The sequence below is a fragment of the Lichenostomus cassidix genome, chromosome 28, assembly GCF_008360975.1.
Source record: "Lichenostomus cassidix isolate B80296 chromosome 28, HeHo_3.0, whole genome shotgun sequence".
Taxonomy (NCBI): domain Eukaryota; kingdom Metazoa; phylum Chordata; class Aves; order Passeriformes; family Meliphagidae; genus Lichenostomus; species Lichenostomus cassidix.
Window position 1 is genome coordinate 6198579 of NC_139508.1, and position 21185 is coordinate 6219763.

The window sequence follows — 21185 nt, forward strand, 5'->3', positions numbered from 1 at the left end:
ACCTAAATATTCTCTGAACAGAGTAAAAAGCCAGTGGCAGTGCATGAATTGCATATAGGAAGTGGACAATGCAGGTAATGAGGGGCTGAAAAGCTTCACCTAGACTAGAAGACATCTAAGTGCATCAGAAGCTTATTTGCTATCATGAAAGAAAGGTAATGAAATAGTTAGTGCCAGTGCTGTGCAGTGTGTCCAATCCTTTACTTTCCTGCAGATTTTGAGCTAACCATTAGCATCTGAAGGTCTTGACTGATAGCATGAGGAGGATGTCTGGGGATTTTGAGTGTGGGTGGGGTTTTTTGGTAGCTTCATTAGGCAGTTTTAGGTCTCTTTTTCCAGACAGCAACTGACAGAACAAGAGGACACAGTCTCAGGCTGCTCCAAGGGAAATTTAAGTTGGATATTAGGAAAAAGTTTTTTACTGAGAGAGTGATAAAGTTCTGGAATCATCTGCCCGGGGAGGTGGTAGAGTCACCATCCCTGGTTGTGTCTAAAAAAAGATTGGATGTGGCACTCAGTGCCCTGGTTTAGTTGAGGTGGTGTTTAGGGCATGGGTTGGACTTGGTGATCTTGAAGGTCTCTTCCAACCCAGTGATTCTGAATTGTTTGCTTTTTGTTGCCACATTGAGCATAGAAATAGCGTTACTAATACAAGAGTATGGAACAGTCAGTGTACTTCAAATTCAACTCTCAGTCTTCAATATGCAAGCAGAAACACTTGCAGTGTGAATTTTTAAGGTTTAGTGAAAGGCTACTGCCACAACTAAGTAGCGATAAATAAATTGAATGCATGAACCAGTATGAAAACTGTGGGACATGCTTGTAAGCCCTCTGTGTATGTCATTAGGGACACCCTTTTTCTACTTTTAACATCCAAAAGTCCTCTTAAGTTTTTTAATCAACTGGCCTTGGAGAAAGTTTTCTGGTAGAAGAAAGCTCTTAAATCTGGTTGCTAAGGATTTCCAGAAGCTCAGTATAAATGGTATAAAGTTACATAACTGAACATTTGCAATTTTACCAAGGACTGTGGTGAGATATTCTATTGTCTTGGTGTTTGTAGTCAATTTTGTCTGCCTGAAGCTGTCTAGCACAGCTAGAAGTCATTTGAGTTCATGCAGTAGTTGTGTTAAATGCTGGAGTCTCTGCAGAATATTAGGTGGCTTGATAAGAGTGAAAGATTACTTCTGGAACTGTTTCATATTGGTAATTGTATGTGCAGATCTGTAGCATAGATTTGATGTACCACAGAGAGAGAGCTTTCTTGTGAGGGCAAGTACATGGTATCTTACAGTATTATGTGAGCATGGTCTGCCTTTCTTAGAGCAGATGTAAGTCATGGTCTTAATTTACTGTCAGAAAAGATTTTTCTTTGATATGTCTGTCTTGTGTTTATACAAGGTAGCAGAATGCAAATGTTCTCAGTCAGGTGGTTGTCATACCCTGATCAGCTCTGAGGCAACTTCTACCTATCTGGTCTCTAGGAAACTACTGGAGCCCTAAGTAACATTGTCCTTAGATGGGTACAAGCTGTAGCCTCTGATCCAACCTTTCTCGACTTGTGGGAGGGTCTGGTGGCTGAAAGTCATCAGATGTGCAAGGAAACTTGATAGCATTCAGCCTTTTTGGTAGCAGGGAGATGCTGATCCTTATCCAGAAGGAAGAGGACCTGTTAAGGAAATCCTAGGCTAATGGTTTTTCCTTGTGTTCAGCAGAGTGATCCTTTACCCCTATGTATCATTCAGTGGTGGAGGACTACTGCCAGTGGTCAACACTGGCTCATTTCTAACTGCAAGCAGAAAAAGAATGTCTATGAAATGCCAGAATTGGGATCTGAAGGCAGATGATACAGCTGGGTTATGCAAAGGTTATGTCCCTTAAATACAAAATGGGATTTGCAAAACTCTTGGACCTAATCTAGTGTCATTTTCTTACTGGTATTTTTGACCTATGTGATGTGTGCAGAAAGTGCCAGGGCTGGCACCTGGAGGCAACAACACCCTCCATGAGAAACTAAGAGAAGGAATTTGAGAGCTGTGTTCAGTGAAAGTTCTGTAACCTAACTGGGATCATGGATACAGGAGGTTCACTTGGACAACTGCACTTGGAGTACTGCACTATTTTTTAGGAAATAAAGCAGGAAAGACAGACAGGGATGGGTTCTGCTATGCTGAAAGAAGCTGTTTGAATGCAGAGGCTTTGATTTGGGAAGGCACTGAATTGGTCAGGGCTTTATAGATTAAGATCAGAGGGGAAGCCAAGAAGAGGAATATTAAAATGTACCTTCACCAGACTTGGATTGATCAAGCAGAGAAAGTAACTACAGCCCTTGAAGAACTAGAACCTTCACAATTACCAGCCTTTGTTCTAAAGGAGAGCTTTAGTACTTGGACACCTGATAAATGGCAACATATCCTGGTAGAAATACTCCAGAATACTCCTGGAGATTTTAGGAATAAGTTGATGAGAGTATTTGCATATGCTGGGTAAATTGACATGGGAGGTACTTAGCTGTGCCTGGTATTCACAGCAAAGAAATGGCTAGAAATGCAAAGGTTGAAACTAGCTGTGATTGCATCATCAGTGAGATGGAGTTTGAGATCCTGAGGGAACTGGGAAAGATAAGTAGCAGAATAAAGATCCAGACTTCAGGAGAGAAGACTTCAGCTTGTTCACGCTGGTTGGTAGGATTCTGAAGGACAGCAGGGCTCATGAGAGCTCATTATCTCCATGGACAACAACCTCAGAGAACGAATAGTTTATCCCAAAGTGCATGAAATTGTGCAAGTGTAGCAGGAGACCAGTGTGGATGAGCTGGGAGCTCCTTAAATCCAGAAAGAGAATGTGCATATAACTCATGAAAGCAGTCAAGACACCTGAGAAGTATGCAAAAGGATTGCCTGGATGTGTGGGAGAGCGGGGAAAGCCTAAACTTGCCTGGAGTTGGAAATGACAGGGAATGTAAAGGCTGCAAGCAAGACTTCTACTGGTATTGGCAGCAAAGGTAAAATGAAGAAAAATTGTCGGCCTTCTGGAAATGTTGAAGGAAACCTATTGATGAAGGACGTGAAAAAAAACTGAGGTACTCAATGCCTTTGTCTTGTTTTCTGCTGAAGAGGTCTGCTGTCAGGTCTACCAAGTCCCTTTATTTAGGGGAAGTTTGAGGGAGTGAATTATTACAATTAATTTGCTGAAGGACTGTTTTAAACTGTTTGACATATACAAGTCCATGGGACCAGATAGGATGTATCCATGGGTGCAGAGGGAGAGTCATGGTTTAACCCCAGCTGGCACCTAAGTACCATCAAGCCACTTGCTCACTCCCTCCACTCAGGTGGGATGGGGAGAAGAAACAGGAAAAAAGTAAAACCATTGGATTGAGATAAGAACAGTTAAATAGTTGAAACAGAGTAAAGCATTATAATAATAATTGTAATGAAAAGAGGAGAGAGAGATAAATAAAAAACGAAGAAAACTAGTGATGCCCAAAACCCAGTTGCTCAGCACCCACTGATCTGTGCTGTCCCCTCCCAGTGGTTGGCCCCTCCCAGGCAGTTCCCCCAGTTTACACACTAGGCAGGATTTCTCTGGCTACTTTGAGTCAGCTGTCCCAGCTGTAGTCCCCCCCCAGTTTCTTGTGCAGCTCCTCTCTGGCAGAGCGTGAGACACTGAAAAGTCCTTGACTTGGGGTGAACAGAACTGAGTCACAACAAAACCATCAGTGTGTGATCAGCATTATTCTCATCCTGAGTCCAAAATACAGTTTTGTACCGGTGTTGTACTGGGAAGAAAATGAACTCGGGACAGGGAGCTGGCTGGTGCTAGTGTGAGACCACTACCTGTCCTCAGAGAGTTGTGGTACTGTGGAGGGTCCCAATTACTGGGGAAGAAGAAAACATGGCACACATTTCCACGAACAGCAAGAAAGAGGTTCCAGGAAAGTAGAAATTGCTCAGCTCCTTCCTCTCCCTTTATGGTGAAGGACTCCTAGGATATATGATGCACCTTAAAGGGATGGAGAACAGCCAGCACAGGTAAAACAGAGACCAACCTAATGGTTTTTTTACCCTCTGAGATGATTGGCTTTGCAGAGAGCCCTACTTATTGATTTTGACTTCAGGCAAGATCTTTGTATAGTCTGAAGTATTGTCATAGTCAAAATGGACAGAGGTGTACTGGTTGGGTTGAATTTAAAGTGGGTGAAAAATTGGCTGAAGCAGTGAGCTTTGAGGTGGTTGGAACAGCCAGTGGTTGGAAGTCTGGCAAGTGTCAGTCACTAGAGGCACTCCTTAGGACTGTTCAACATTTACACAAACAACCTGGCAAGGTGAAATAAATCTTGTTAAGTTTGTGGGTACCAGTACACTATGGGAAGGGGAATTGGTCAATATGTTGGAAGGTTGGGCTGTTCAGTAGAATTTCATCAGGTTGGAAAAACAAGCAGAGAAAAACTAGCTGATGCTCAGCAAATGCAAAATTCTGTACCTGAGATAAGGGAACCTGTGTGTTACAAGGATTGAACAGGGACTGGCTAGAAAGCAGCTGTGCGAGCAAGTCTTAGAGATCCTGATATTGCATGATTTTAATTACTGCTAATTAATTCACATACAGAATTAATTAGCATATCTATAGCTGATAGTATTGTTTCTAAGGGTGACATTTTATTTGGGAGGAAGGGAAATGCTGATGGAGGTGAGCTTTGCTGAGGGGTAACTACTGTATGCAGGTCACTTGTGAAGCTTTGTGTGTGCACAGTGTGGAGTCTTCCCATCAGTGTCAAAAGCTATGGGGTAGGAAGTTAGGACAGAAGTGGGTGGGAGTGATTCCCATGGAGGTTGCAATTGCTTTCCAACTCTACTCTGAGGGTTTGTAAGTGCAAGGCTCTGAGTATAGTGGAACAGAAATACAGTATGGGAGTAATCAGGAAAAGTACTACCACAGCAGGTGCAGGAAGAAGTCACAAAGCCACTTGTGGAAAGCAGGTGGCAGAGGTGCAGAATAGAAAGTCCTTAGCAGAACAAAAAGTTCAGGTGCTGTGCAGCAGTGATGAGCAGTAGGTTGAACATGAATAAGCAGTTTATCCTTTTATTGATTAAGAGAACTTACAGGCTGCTTTACTAAAACTGCAGCCATTAAGTTCAGGAAAGTGATCCTTCCCTTTTTGTGCCACTGGTGGATGGCATCAGGAATACCATATGTAGTTTGGGGCTTGACAGTACATGAAAGACACTTCAAAATCACCAAGGGGACTAGTGGCTGAAGCACAGGATGTGTGAGGAGAGAATGAAAAAGCTGAATATGTTCTGCTTTCTACTTGAATCATGTAGATATGAGTTCCCCTTGGACTAGGGCAGGAGAATTGGATTGTTCCCCTCAGCTCTCAAGTGGTAGGTGGTAGCAAGATTATAATGAAATTAGGAAGTGTCTGTCAAACAGAGGAGATGCAGGTGTGGTGTGAAGGGGGATTCCAGATGGGTTTTAGGGCAAAACTATAGTACTTAGTGTAGTTGAACATTAAACCAGACTACCAAAATGTAAAACTGTCACTGATTTTTTTAAACTTGATATCATATCTTGATATCATATCTAATATAAGTTTGAAGTTGAAGTTGCTTTGAACACAGTTTGGACCAAATGATAGTTGGAAATTCCTTTGAGCCTTAAGTATTTTGTGATTTGGTAAGAAAAACACTTAAACAACAACAGAGATGTTATTTAAATGCAAAACCTGTAGATCTGGAAGTGTTATTGGCTTGTCATTGTAAATGAGTGTGACTCACCTTGTCATAAGGTGTTTTTATTTAAAGAAACTCAATTTCTTAGGCTACATTTTTCCATTTCTTTAGGCAGGAGAATGTCAGAAAAAGGAGTCCAACAATACTTCAGATGATGACAGCTGTGAGAAGGCTGAACTAAATGCACAGCAAGCATTTGTATTCGGGCAAAACTTAAGAGATAGAGTTAAGGTAAACATGTGTTTGTTCTCTTGACTAAGAGTTTCTGAAGTACTGTGAAGCAACTGTGTGAAAAGGTTAAAACATCAATGTATATATGTAAAATTAAAAGCTGTGAACATAGTTGAGTTGACTGTTTAATAAAACTAGTCTTCTGGACATTTAATAAATTAATTCTGTTAAGTAGCATAAGAAGCTTTTTCAAAAGTAAATGCTTCTACTACTGCAAACATAACAGCTAAAGCTCAGTGCAACATAATGTTTTCTATTGCCTTTTGGTTTAGGATTAAGTTGAAATGTGCTCTGAAGATGCTCCCATGCAACCAAGACTTCACAAAAAAGATGGAAAAATAGGGCAGCCTGTGCTCAAACTTGTGCATAGAATAAATGAGTTGCATTGTTAGTACCTCCTGTTGAAGACAGGTTTGCACAGGTTTCCTAGCATAACAAAAGAAAGTGTAATATTGGGACATAGACCTGCATTGTTTTAGTTCAGAAAGTGTTTGTGGATGAAACTTTGTCCTTGGAAGGAAGGAGTTGAAAAATTTGTAGTCAGTAATTAAAACTGTTGATATATACTTGTTCTTTTTCTAGCTAGGAGATGAAAGCGATGAAACTGCTGATGTGCAGAATGCTGGCCTTCTGACATCAGATATACCTTCTGCAACAAACTATTTTCTACAGTACATCAGTTCCAGGTGAGACTACAGGGAAACCTATAGGACAGTTCTCCTTACTCTTTTTTGAAAATTCTATGATTCTGCTCTTTATTGGATTCAGGACTTAGACTGGGTCAGTGGGGACCCAGGCTTCTGAAGAATGAGATGTCAATCTTCATAGCTGGGGGAATCCTCAATCATCTCATCAAGGGAAATGCATTTGATACAATTTATTTGACCACATCCTCACCACAGCCTCTTCAGAAAACTGACAAGCCTAAGATGAGAAGTCTTCTCATGAATGATTAGAAACAGTGATGGACTAAATTGGAGCTGCCAGTAGAATCCTGTAGAGAACTGCACTGTTTTTGTGTTGTTCAGGATGTTTCATATATGATATGGATAAAAGGAAGAATAGTTAAAATTTTCTCATTATAGTAAGCTTTTCAGAGTAATGTAGAGGGCCTGTATGAATAAGTAGCAACCTAACTGTGGAAGATTTTTGAGAGAATTTCTGATCAGACAATAACATCAGAAGAAATGTGATGCATAGGTAAAGTGAGGCAGCCAGGAGAAAACTGCTAATCCTGTCTATGTGGTGATGAGCTCTGAGCTGACAGCCTCCATTTGAGGCTCCATGAAAATGCTAGCTTAGTAGTGGTCAAAAAATCAAGTAGTATACAGAATGAGTGGAAAACAGAAGATACAGAGCTGTGAATTCAGGTAATAACTGGAAAAACGTGAGAGGAAATCCCACCAAGACTGATAAAGTAGAGCAATATCTCTGTTCCTGGAGTAAGCTGAAATTCTGATTGCTTGAGGCCATGAAATAATGGCAAGCACCAATACATGCTTGCTTTGTCCTTACATTCTGCATTTTTAAGATCCTGTTGTTCACCATGAAGTAGGCAGTTTTTCCAGTCAAAAATGAACTTTTGATGCTGAGCATTACAGATTATGTACTGGAGAGGCAGAGAGCACCTTTGCCCTCTTGATGCCAGATCAATGTCTTTCCAAGAGATAGTCTCTTGTTCAATCAGATTGTTCAGTCAGATTTGGCCGGCAATAACTACTAATACGTGGTGTTCAAATACTGGAATATTTTTTCATATTTTTCAACTCATATGACATCTGCCATAATTTCATTTGAGTCTTCACTTTGGGAGGGTTTATTCATGGTGAATCAATTGCCAGAAACCTAGTTTTGGACTTGTCTTAAAAAAATAGTGTCGCTGGGAGGACTCTGGTTTTCAGCTGAGATGGCAAAGCATTATGGTAATCAACTTGTAAAAGCAAACACCTCCCTTTGTGTAATACTGTCAATTGTGTAAAAACTGTAAATGTGCTAGGTTGCATGGCAGATACTGGTAGGCCTTATTGAGCTCCCTGTCAGCCTTGGGAGCTCAGAACCGCAGTATTTAATTCCCGTAGTAGGTAAAGGTGTCCTCAACTGAGGATCTCTTCTGTTCTAGGAATCTCCTTATTCAGAAGTAGTAACTCTACATGTACAGTTTAAAGGTTTGTTTGGTTTCACTTGAATCGTGCTGATATGAGTCCTCATTTTCCAAACTCGATGAAATGCACCATAGGCTTGATTCAGAATGGTCTGCCTTTTGTATGTTCACTTTGTGAGCAAGTTGGTGTCTTAGAAGGATATGCCTGATGGGAATGGACATCCTGTTAAGTCTTTTGAGTCTGTAAAAGAGTAAAACTGTTGTCCTTCCAAAATAGGATTTAAAAATCTGTTAATAAAAATACTAATGGGAGGAGGATGCTTATTCTATAAGGAAGAGGTAAAGGCTGAGATTTGATTCTGAAACTTCTTGGGGAGACTTTGGTATTGCAGCCAGTCTGATGAAAGGATGAAAGGCGTTACTTATCCCTGCTACCTTTACTTCAGTTACAGTAATGGAAGTGCTTTTGTTTCAATTCTTTCCCTTTCTGAGATAATTGACCTAAGAATGTGTAGTTGTTCAAGTTTGTGCATGTAGAATACTGTTTTAAAAAAGTATGTTATATGATTAGACGATAAGCCCTCACTTAGCATTCAGCATTGCTTTTTATGTTATTAGTTACCTGAAAGGGAAGATTTTTACAGAGACAAAATCATTTGTTGTCATGAGAGAATTCTCCTTCTGTAAAACCAGAATGTGCTCTTGTGTTAAGTTGAATTAATTTTTAGCCATGTTTGCATCAACCAGCACTTACTTTTTTAAAGCCAGTGACAATCACTCACTTTCTGAGGAATTTTATTAGTAGAAAATAAAAGATGTATTATTTTCTGTCTTATAAACCCTGGTTTAATTCTTGGGTTTTTTTCAGTGTAGAGAACTCTACAAACAATACAGATGCATCTAGCAACAAGTTTGTTTTTGGACAGAACATGAGTGAGCGAGTCCTAGTGAGTATCCACTATGTATATATTGTAATTTTGCAAGCAGTTTGTTATGGATTCTCACTCAGGAATTTTAGAGAGCCTTTAATTATACTTGTCATTTGAGTATAAGGTTTTTTTCAGTGGTTTCCCTTGAAGGTAACTTACTTTGAGTACAGCACAGGAAGTTCGTGATGAACTATTGTCTGCTCAGCAATTCTCTCCAGGGTTTCCCTGCCAAACTCTCTCCAAAGTGTAAGGAGATTCAGTGCCCTTTCTGTAGTGCATGTGGTTCTTGTGCCCAAGCACTTTATGGCACAGCTTGTTGCTTTAAATGGCTATTGAAGTATAAGTATTAGAAGGTATTTAATGTTTGTCCTCAAAATTGAGAGCTTTACAGCTATCAGCATTCAGTTACATGACTTCCCCCAGGACGGGATTTCAAGCCCAGCAGTAAAGCAGCTGCCTCAGGACTGAGGTATGATTCTGGAAATGCTGTTTATGATGTACCAACCTAAGGAATAACTTCTAGTACCTCACTGTTTCCTGCTGCTGTTTGTATTCCTGTACTAGAACAAAATGGAAACATTTAATGCAGAGCATTCATACCTGTCTAACTACCGAGCAGGAGTTCAGTCAACTATGCCACGAGTAGCTGTAGCTGAAATTGACTTGCTTTGGTGAGCAAAGCAAGTCAAAAAGCTTCAAAATAAGGATTGAAATTTCGTATCAGTTCAAGGGAAAATAATTTGAACTGGTTTTCAGGTCACGCTCCATTCATTTCCTTGGCTGGAGTAGTAGGATAGCTTTAACTATGAAAGCATGCTGTCCATGAGATTCCTTTTTTGCCATATGGTTTATAAATACTGGAGCTGCCCTCAGTACTTGGCCACTAGACCTATTCAGCAGAATTAGTGTATGTTTTCTCTCTTCTGTTTGCCGCCTCTTATTTCTGTGATAGAGTCCACCAAAACCAAATGAAGGTAGTACGGAGAGTAATAAGGAGAATGCTGCTACAGAGTCTGCGTCCGAATCGTCTTCTCAGGAGGCCACGCCAGAGAAAGGTGAAAAACAAAATATTGTATTAGGAATGGTACTCAATCCTTGTTTAAATTATTGTATTTTTCAATATCGCATTACTTTTCAAAAACATAAAATTTTCATGTTGCCTTTACTATCTCCTGTAACGAAAGATACAAGCTGGGTGTGGAAGTTGCTGAGTGCTATAGATCCTCTAATATTAAACATGTACAGATTGCACTGTCTTTTTCATGGTCATTCTGGGGTACTGGCAGTATCTTCAGCAGAATAAAAGTAGAGGGAATTAACAGAACTGGTAGTTGGACTTGTTAGAGAATGTAGGAGAAATGTGGCAAACTTTTTTTTAATAATTCTGTTTTATTTCCAATGACTGAATTTCTGAATCAAATGTGTATTGTATTGAGTGGGTGCAGCACACATTGCTGGAACTCTGAACTGTGGGTTTTCTTCAGTAAACTGCTTGCAAGCCCAAATGAAAGTGGAAAATGAATTGTGCTGTCCATGTGTTGGCACAGCTGTATCACAAGCAGCAGTATCAGTACTGCTGGAGCATCTACAGATAAGCAGGTGTCCATGCAAAGGTTTTGAACTATTGTGTGTAGGGACAAAACTTCTTGATAACTTATCTCTATTGTCCCTTGTGCTTGTAAAGCAAGTATTAAAAGACAATTTTTAACTTCTGCTTAAAATTTCAACCCTTTTTTATGTGTTCTATTAACATATACTTTTCAAAAGGTCTCAAAAGTCTGCTATACTTGTGAGACCTTTGTACATCTTACAAAATGATATACTAATCATTCTCAGACTCTCAAAATGTTGTTCAGCTAATAATATTTCAGAATCACTGGCAGAGTCTGCAGCAGCCTATACTAAAGCAACAGCAAGGAAGTGTTTATTAGCGAAGGTAGAAGTGATTACTGGGGAGGAAGCTGAAAGTAACGTGTTACAGGTAAGAAACAGAGCAGAGGAGCTTTGAGTTTGTGGGTATTCATATGGATGTCCAGTGAATGCACACCATCTGATTCCCTACAACTCAGCCTTCCTCTATATCTCTAATGTATTTTCTTGTGTTAAAATGCAAACTTTAGGTATTTATATCAGATCCTTATTTATTATCTTGTGATCCATTGTTTTTTAATTTCCTCTTTATGAATAAATTTTAGTGTATAAGCCATCCAGGTGTATCTTAAGCATACTTTCCTGAATCTGTCACATAAAAACTTCTATCTTCTATGAGACAATTACTTGAAGAAATTTTAAGTGAACTAAATATTGTTAAGTTCTTTATTTATTGAACTACTGAAGATTTTCTAAAACTTGGAATGGACTATTTATGCCAGCAGTCTGGTTTCTTGCAAAACACAAACTATATAACAAACACACAGGAATTTGGCTTGAAGTTTGTTGAATTGGTGATGTTGTAGAAGGATATCTGATCATGACTTAGACTCCTGATTTTAATAATGATTTATTTAGTATTGCAGTTATTCATTAACTTAAATATACTTGCTAACTCCAGTACATCCTTAAGAAAAACACACAGGGTTTTGATATAAAATGAAGTGGTATATATATTTTTTTCCTTTCTCTCTTTATCCTCCAATTATAGTTTGGACTTTTTCTTGAGATATTTTGTTTCTCAGCATTTGAACTGTGTTATTTTCAAGGATAGCTTTTTTATTCTTACAGATATGATGCTCTATTCTGACACCCAACAGCTGCACTGTCAATATCTAATGCTTGTCAGTTACATTTGTATTACCTTACAAAATGATAATGTATAATGTGTATCTTCTTGGACTTCTTTTTACCAGACATAAATGGTCTTTAAATGGTTCTTCTGGTACTTCTCTCTTTCTGTGTAATTCAGAAATGTCTGGATGCTTCACATAATTGAACAAGACACTGAAGAGATAAGAACCCTGTTTCACTTAGGAAAACCACACTTTCGGCAGCTGTATATTTAATAGAGGACTGACTTGCATGAATATGTTGTAACTTAACAGACCTCTTGCCTAACTTTTATTCTTTTTTTTTTTTTTCCTGTGAAATGTAATGCATTAGAATTCCAAATGGGACTTGTACAGACAGAACTATGTTAATGTTGCAGAAACAGAATATACAGAGCTAGATGTTTTGGGGTGGAGAAAATGAGAAATGGAGGGAATGAAAATGGAAGTATCTTTTTCACTTAGTGCATGCTCATCTGTGGAGAACTTGATGGTTTGAGGTATAAAACCTCAGCAGTAACAGTGAAGTTGGATTAAAGAGGGGGATATAAAGCAGAGATGTTTGGCATGGAAGAAAAAGGGAGCTTGTATGTCAAGAAGGAGCATTCCCACTGTTGGAAAAAATACATACACCTTTTGAATTTTATAACTACTGAACCCTGCAGGGAGGCAGTAGAAATACCTCACTTATTAATGACTTTGTGTGGTTCAGGCTTTGTGAATTGAAAATGAGCTAACATGTTTGTTCATCCTTTACTTCCTTAATACAGGAAGAATTTTGCTTTGCTTTCATTATATTTGCTGGGTCTTCCCAGCAACAAATACCATCTTCAGTGGTGAAATGTGTACCTAATGGTTTTAAAAGAATTGATTGATATTAGGCAGTCTCTTATGACATTAAGTTTCCTCTGTGAAAGTTTATATCTTGCCTGAAAATTGTTCTTGTTTTGATCTTGAACCCTAATATTCTTTAAGAGTATATAGCTTCTGTTAATAAAACCTTATGAAAACAGACAGCATATTTTGAGAAGTTTATTGCAAAAGAGAGGGTGACTGTTTTGGTTTCCACAGCTATAAACAATTAAAAATTCCAGTATGAAATTTGAATATTTTTCAACCAACTGTAGGTAACTAAGAAATATATGATTACTTCAATCGACCACTACACCATAGAGATATTTTCTGTTACAGATTCAGTGCAAGCTGTTTGTATTTGATAAAAGCTCTCAGTCTTGGGTGGAAAGAGGTCGAGGGCTCCTGAGACTCAATGATATGGCCTCAACAGATGATGGAACATTGCAGTCTCGACTGGGTAAGAGGAACCAGGGGAAATGAGATACTGCATGGACAGTCATGCTATTTTCACAGGGTTCTTTCTTGAAACACAGCAACATTCACTTTAGTTTGTCTTGTCTACAGCAACTCAGATGCAGTTTGGACCTCTTCTTTTGCTTCAGTTAATGAACATTGCCACCAAAGAGAGTATCTTTTCATGCTGTTCTGTTGCGGCAAATGTTCCAGTTATCACACACCCCCCCCCCAATAAAAGCAAGCCATGTTTAGTAACTAGAATATTTGACTAGAAATTTATGGTAGCATCATTCAGATCTGGCTGGTTTGGATGGGTTGCTTGTGGCGGGGGAAGTCTATTTGAATAGTGCACGACTGTTCAAGATGGCAGGAATGTGCATTAGTCTGAGATTATCAGCTCAGATGCAACTGCTGAACATTGATGTATTAACGTATAAGGTTTCAGACTAAATAGCTTTAGATATGACTCATAATCTTTGATGGCCTTGTTGCATTAAAGCCCAGCCAGCAGCCAAGCCCCTTGCAGCTGCTTGCTCACTCCCCTTCTAACAGGATTGGAAGAGGGGGAGAACTGGAAGGGTAAAATTTAGAAAACCTGTGGGTTAAGGTAAAGACAGTTGAATAAAGAAAGCAAAAGCAGTGCATGCAAGCAAAGCAAAATAAGAAATTAATTTGCTGCTTCCCATGGGCAAGCAGGCATTCATCTGTCTCCAGGACAGCAGGGTCCCATCACAGGTAAATGGTGACTTGGGACGACAAATGGCATCACTCCAAACATCAATCTCTTCCTCTTCTTCCTCCTACTTTATATTCTGAGCATGGTTTCATATGGTCTGGAATATCTCTTTGGTCAGTTTGGGTCACCTGTCCCGGCTGTGTCTGCTCTCAACCTCCCATGCACTCCCAGCCTCCTCACCTGTATAGTGTAGTAGTATAAAAAGCAGAAAAGGCTTTGGCTCTGTGCAAGCACTGCTCGGTAATAACAAAAACATCTCTATATTATCAACCATATGTTCAGCACAAACCCAAAACACAGCCTCATACCAGTGACTGGGAAGAAAGTTAACTCTACCCCAGGCAAAACCAGATCAAGCCTATGTTCTTCTCATTTACCGTTGTGACAAAAACCCAAAAGGGTTTATTTGTAAAGAGACCAAAACCTTTATACAATAGAAAGGTGTCTTGACTGTTTTGAGCTTCCTGATGTCATTTTCCACCTAACTGATCTTGTAACTTGGCTTTAGTGATGAGGACTCAGGGGAGTCTCAGGTTAATATTAAATACCAAGCTCTGGGCTCAGATGCAAATCGATAAAGCCAGTGAGAAGAGTATCCGGATCACCGCCATGGATACAGAGGACCAGGGTGTTAAAGTTTTTCTTATATCAGTGAGTACTTGTTTTTGTTTATGTCTTAACCTTCCTACTAAAGTTGGTGCTTGCTTAAACTGTAGTTGAGGTAGCATTCCCATTTTTCTTTGCACCCTATACTGTCTTAACATCAACCCTGCCCCAAAGACAAGGTGCTTGGCAAATTTGCTTGTCTAAAAAGTTTTGCTAGTTTTGAACAAATCAGCCACATCAAAGGCTGACCTAGGAAACCAGGTTGTCCAAAGCATTGCCCATGGAGTCATGGGATCTCTTCCACACATACTGAGACTCTTAACTGTAGTGTTTATTGCAGATTGTTTTCTGATATTAAGAAAAATGGACACGATTTCATAGATTTTATGCAATAGTTTAACCAAAATTAGATCTACTGGAACTTTCAGCGCAGGAAAGCTATCATTGTATCTTTTTAATATGAGATTTTGGGAGGTGTCTGGAAAGCTGTGTGATTTCTGGGTGAAGAAGGCTATATGAAATCAGCTAGTGCTGGGTATGTTAGCCAGAGAAAGTTGGAGCTAAGCAGAGGAATATACTCCCACCACAAGACTTTAGTATGTCTAATGTCCTGCTGTGTGTACCACAGCCCATTCTGACGGGTTCGAAAAATACTTTATGAGAAAAGTATATTGTGAAATTTGGCATGACTGATGTGTATTACGTCAGTCTTTTATTATGTTATAATTCCTTGCACCTTCTTGTTGTTTCTGAATACTAACAAATGCAGGCTAGCTCTAAAGATACAGGGCAGTTGTATGCTGCATTGCACCATCGGATCTTGGCCTTGCGGAGTAGAGTGGAACAAGAGCAAGAAATCAAGAATGTAGCACCTGAGCCAGAGGTAACACAGTCAAATGAGGAAGACAGTGATGATGATGTCATTGCACCTTCAGGATCAGTTGGAAGTGGTAAGTAAGAAAGACAGTGGTGTTTCCTGTTTTCTATGCATTTTTCTGTGTCATTTCTTAAGGCAAATTGTGCCCTTTGTGTATGTCTGTGGAGTGGGACTACTGCATGGATTGCCTTTTTGAATGCAACTACTTCTTACTTCTTCTCCAAACTGGTAAAAGGCCCTTGTGCTGCCTCTGAGTTAAATGCCACAGTTTAGCAGAGGTTTTCTGTGCTTTTTATCATTTACAGGATTTTTGAGGGTGGTTCTGAGTTTCATTTTTGCTTTCATCATGGCCAAGAGTTGCACATAAAACCTGACATGACTCAGGATCAGTAGACAGAATCCAGACTGACCTTTGAGTAGAGAGTTGTTTGGAAAGCAGAAGGATTTACAAAGGGGCATGGAAGGATTGTAATATTTTTTATTGTGCATGGGGAGACCATGATTTAAGAAAGTTAGTCTTCAGTTTGAGGAAGGCTTCCTTTTGTACTCTCAACTTGGAAGTCATCTGGGCTTTGCTTTCTTGTGGCTGAGAATATCCAGCCTTTGACAGTCCTCCATCCTCATTCACAGAAGGGGGGGAAAAAGGAGGGATGATTATGAACAGAAGCAATGGGAATATTTAAGAGGTTGGAAACTGAGCTTTTAGGCTCTGGGATGCTACTGGGATCCTTGAACCAGATTAGTCAAGAGCATAAAATTCTACAGTAGACAGACCTAAGTATGGCAAAGAAATACGCAGGGCAGGGGAGGACGAATTCTACAGTTCTTATCTCTCCTTGAACACCTGAATCTGAGACTTCTGTAGGCTGCTTGGGATGGGTCTCTTACTGCAAGGCAAGAAACAAAAGATATTTCTTATGACCAAGAACACCTTTTATTGTTTCAGGTCCTAATGATGAAGGTGATGGGCAGAATGTTGGCAGCACATAGCAGATGTGAGCCGATCTGCTTGCAAGGCTGCTACGAACACCATCTTGCAGGCATCTCTGGATACCCCAGGCCAGCAATTATTTCAGGCAGTGTTGAAAGCTCCAGGACTTAAGAACTGTGCATCTCTGTTCTGTTTGTTTGGTTTTTTGGTCTGGATCAGTAGATTCCACACACAAAAAAAAAAAAAAAAACAGACTTGGAAACTACCTGAATGTGGTTTGGGACGTTGAAAGCTCATCATATTGATGAGCAAAAAAAAAAAAAATCCAACCCCAAAACAACAACAGCAGCAAAAATACAAAATGCAACCATCCCCAACCATTTCCCTTCTTCCTTGTAATTAAAATGGCACATTACAGCTTGTCACAGCTTTTCATTGGACCTTTTGGCTGTTTCTTCAGTAGTTCGTGTCTTGCAGGTCTCCGAGATAGAACTTTTCAATGCGGTTCCAACTTGAATTCTGCTTTTGTAATCCCTACTCCCCTTTATGCAGGGAAACCCTGTCCTCACCAGTTCCTATGCTCACTGGCTGCCCTCTTGGGTTCCTTTTTTTTTTTCTTTTTTTGGACTGCAGATGGGGCAGGTTATATTTTTACCTTTTAATCCCAACATAGGTTGTGGATGTGGACACCATTTTTTGCTGTCTAGTGAGTTTGTAAACAGAAAGAAACAAAACATTGTGGTTCACCAGAAAAACTTTTTTAATGCGGTAATAAGAGACTTTAAAGTCTGCAGGACATTTTGCTAACTCCTTTTTTTCTTCCCATTTCATTATTATTTTTTGGGGATTTATATTGTGGTGATACTTTTTTATTTTAGTTTTTCAATAAGATGCTCTTGTGTGTTGAAAAAGTGAAACTATTGTTTTGTACTGTTCTCTTCTGTTACTATTTAAGGGAGAGCTAAGCCACTATATGTAGTAGATGTTGCATACCATTTTTCTGAGAAAATTTTATGTTTCTGTGGCTAAAGTGCAGGAGGCATACAGGTTACACCTTCAGAAAAAGTAATGACGAAACAGCTGTTAGCCCTTGGAAGAATAAAATAAAATAGCCCTTGGAAGAATAAAATAGGCTCATGTAATGAGCTGTGCCAGCCATTAAAATAAATCTGTATAATGAAGCAGCTCTCATTTAATGGCTTGATTCAACAAGCCATTTAAGCACTTGCCTGACTTAACTATATGTGAATAATCTTACTGAAGTCAATGCAACTCTTCATGCTTAAAGTTGAGGACATTTTTAAATATCTTGCTTAAATAATGGCCTTAAATAGAAAATTAAACTTCTAACCCTTCCTGTCCCCGTTCTGTTTCCTGAAGCATGAAGAAAAAGATAATACTGCCAGCCTTGAGTAGTTTGGGCTGAAGGTTATTGTATTCTGTTCCACCACAAATAAAAGCAAGAATGTGTTTTTCTGTGTGTAATTCTGAAGTACTCCTACTGTAACCATAACTCACCTTTTCTTTGCTTTTATTGTCTTTTAATAATTTGAGCCTTTTGTGTAGAAGTTGAGTTTTATTTTCTTATTCAAATATATGGTATGTTCTTATTCAGCAAAGTCGGAATTTGGTAGTCACCATGAACAGTGACCACTCACTTTTACTATAAATTCCCCAAATTGTTCTATTTCCTTTACAAACAGTTTGCTAATAGATAATTTCTGACTTGCATGCTTGCTTTTTTGTAGGTTAAGGATCTAAAATGCATCACCTAAAGGAAAATGAAAGGGGAAGAAGCATTTGATGTAGCATGAATTGAAAACAGAAACCCAAGTTATAGCACAAAATCATTGAAATTGAGTATTCCAATAGCAAAACAGTCCTTATTACCTCTATTTTAATGAAACACACTTTTCACTGGCAGTCAAGAGCAAATCTTCTCCTGTTTTCTGTTGTTAACCATCAGTGAAGACTGATGCTTTTGGGACAGAGGGTGGTTTTACTTTTCCTGATAGCCAGTTGAAGGAACATCTGTGATTACTTTTCTGAGAATTGAAAGGGGCTAATGATAAGCTGTGCCACTGCATCTTGATCTTGATCTCTCTGGATTGTCTGTTCATGCCTTCTTGCATTTTGGTTTTCTTTTTTCCTCCTTAAAGTTATGGGGTTTTTTACCAATGAACAGATCTGTTGCTGCACCCCTTACTCATGCCATGCTTCAACAGGAACATGGCAGGTTCCTTAGTACCTACCACACAATTCTTTCTGCATCACCAAGTTGGGGGGCTTTCAAGTAAGTGATCTGCATTTTGGATCTGGGATCTTTTTACATTGTTGAGATACTCAGATTTAAACTACTCTTATCAAATACCCTTGCAGCATAAAGCAGTTTCTTGTCAACAGCTTGTACATAAGGAAAATTAACAAGGCGTCTTGGCAAGCAGGGCCTACTTTTGGGAAAACAGGCATTATTTCCTGGTCCCAGACTCTATGGGGTCTATGCTGAGTCTCACTTTGAGGTGTTTTACCTAAAATGCAATTGATGGTGCATGAAGATTCAGAAAAATGGAATAAGCGTGTTTGCTTTGGGGTTTGGTGGTACACAATCACCTACAGCTTTCTAAAAAAATTCAGCAACTATTTTATTTTTAGCTAGAAGCTTTGCATAAATGTTTATCGTGAAGGCAGAAATGTTGCTGTGCATCCCGACAGAATTGGCCATGGTTTGAATTCAGGCCCTGCCCACCAAGATATAGTTAGGCCAAAGCAAAACCCTGACTTAGCTCTCTGCTTTAAGCCTTAATACACTAGTGACAGGCAAAATCAGATAATGCCCATGTGTCTCAAAAGATCTATGTAAGACTGTCATATCAAAATGTATGGGAATTACATTAAAACCTGTGTCAGCAAGCAAGCAAACAAAACACCCTGAACCCTGCATTGTGTTTCCTGTACCAGGCAGCGGCTGTTCAAGGGGAGGGTGATGGTGACAAGCTCTGCTGCCTTATAGCAATCTTCCCCTTGATCATGCTCCTGCTCCATCTTTCCCCTTAGGCTTCTTTTATTGTGGTGTTGACAAATGCTGTATAATCTGTGTGGCTGCTGAACTGCACAGGCACAGCCTTTCAGGCTTTCCAGGGGAAAGAAAACACTGAAGAGTGTAGTAAAGTTGAGCATGCTTGGTGATGACTCAACAGTGTACTCTGGCAACCAGGAGGGCCAGCCATTCCCCGTGGTGGGGGGCATCAGGCACAGCCAGTCGAGGGAGGGGGTTGTGTCTCTCTGCTCTGCACTGGGGCAGCCTCACCTTGAGTTCTGGAGGCAGTTTTGGGCACCACAATATGACAAAGACATTAAGCTAATAGAGTGTCCAAAGGAGGGCCACAAGGATGGGGAAGGGTCTAGAGGGGAAGCCTTATGAGGAGCTGCTGAGGGCACTTGGTTTGTTCAGTCTGGAGAAGGGGAGACTGAGGGGAGACCTCAATGCAGGCTTCAACCTCCTCATGAGGGGAAGTTGAGGGGCAGGTACCAATCTCTCTACACTCTAGTGACCAGTGACAGAGCTTGAGGAAACAGCATGAAGCTGAGTCAGGGGAGATTTACCTTGGATATCAGGAAGTTTTTCACCCAGAGGGTGATTTTAGAACTGGAGCAGGCTCATCAGGACAGTGGTCACCATACCAAGCCTGAGTTCAAGAAGCATTTGGACAATGCTCTCAGTCACAGTTTGGGATTGTTGGGGGGTCCTGTGCAGAGGCAGGAGTTGAACTCGCTCCTGATGGGTCCCTTCCAACTCAGCATGATCATATTCTATGAAAATTCTATGAAGATGTTGCCAGAATGGTAATGTCACTGAAACCAGAAGTAAGGCTCTTATCCATAGAATGAAAAATAAGATTATACCTACAGGAAATAGAAACATTAAGGTAAGAGAATGTTGTAATTGCAACATCTTTCTGTAGTTGAGTTCCCAGTGCATGATGCACTGCTTTAGAGAAGACAGGGCAGGCAATTATCTAAATAAATGAGTCCTCAGCCATCCTTCACTAGAACTAGGGTAGGAGGTGTCCAGATTGTTAGAAGCCTGCAGGAGTAAAACCGCCCCCCCCAACTTTGTAATGGCTCCTCTCTGTCCCCTGAGGTATCAATTGATGCCTTTGCTTGGGTATTACTACCATTAAATGACTGTTCCTAACATGTCCCATTCTGCAGTTCAACTGGTCTCTTGCTCTCCCAGTGAGTGTAGAAAATGGTTTATTTCCTTTCTAGAAATGTTACATATTTGAAAATTTAACGTTTCCCATAATCTTCTCTAGTTTTAGGAATTCCAGTTACGATAATTGCCATAATTTGTCATACAAGATTTCATTAAACTGACTTTTCACTGTGTGCTTTTTCTCCCGGTGTTATTTGGTCTTCCTGTGCACTGACTTGCTTAACCTGAGCTCTAGTCCATTGTGTGGGTAGCGGATATTCAGACAGGATGTTATAAAGATATTTTAATTTTTTTTAAGAGGGTTTCTTCTTTGTCTCCTGTGAAATCAGCACAGAGCAACACAGGTGCAAGGGAGAATTGCTAAATTTGGCAAAGTCAGTCTTGATTCTTTTCTGCTAGGTGAAAGTACAGGTATGTCATAATGAAATGCTTTTAGATAATTTCTGTAAATAAAAGTCTCATTCAAAGATGGTATTCAGAGCTCCCTTTTGGCTACCTCCTTTCAAGGACTCCTTTCCAGAACTCTTCCTTTTGTAAAGGTACGAAAGCTGAATTTGTCACTGAGAACACTGGTAATTCTGTTGCAGGGATAAGCACTTAACACCTTTTCCAAGGTTATCTGGGAATTGAATGTGGGTTTATTTTAAATGAACCACTCCTGATCGAATTCTGGTTGCTTGCCTTCAGCTTCTAATGAAACTAGGAAAGTCAAGTGGTGATGTTACGTTTGATGTCCTCCTCCTGTTCCAGACT

General features: G+C 39.8%; 1 protein-coding gene across 8 annotated transcripts in view; it reads left to right on the plus strand.

Annotated features, from left to right (window-relative positions):
- RANBP3 (RAN binding protein 3) overlaps positions 1 to 20605 on the plus strand; it is a 55833-nt gene extending 35228 nt beyond the window's left edge. For all 8 annotated transcript variants that reach the window (XM_085040587.1, XM_085040591.1, XM_085040592.1 and 5 more), the window contains 9 exons: positions 5844 to 5963; positions 6546 to 6649; positions 8933 to 9011; positions 9946 to 10048; positions 10850 to 10974; positions 12947 to 13067; positions 14311 to 14453; positions 15178 to 15358; positions 16232 to 20605. In XM_085040587.1, coding sequence (XP_084896713.1) covers positions 5844 to 5963; positions 6546 to 6649; positions 8933 to 9011; positions 9946 to 10048; positions 10850 to 10974; positions 12947 to 13067; positions 14311 to 14453; positions 15178 to 15358; positions 16232 to 16275 — 1020 coding nt within the window. In that variant the 3' untranslated portion in view covers positions 16276 to 20605. The remainder of the gene's footprint in view (positions 1 to 5843; positions 5964 to 6545; positions 6650 to 8932; positions 9012 to 9945; positions 10049 to 10849; positions 10975 to 12946; positions 13068 to 14310; positions 14454 to 15177; positions 15359 to 16231) is intronic.
- Positions 20606 to 21185: the final 580 nt, after the last annotated feature.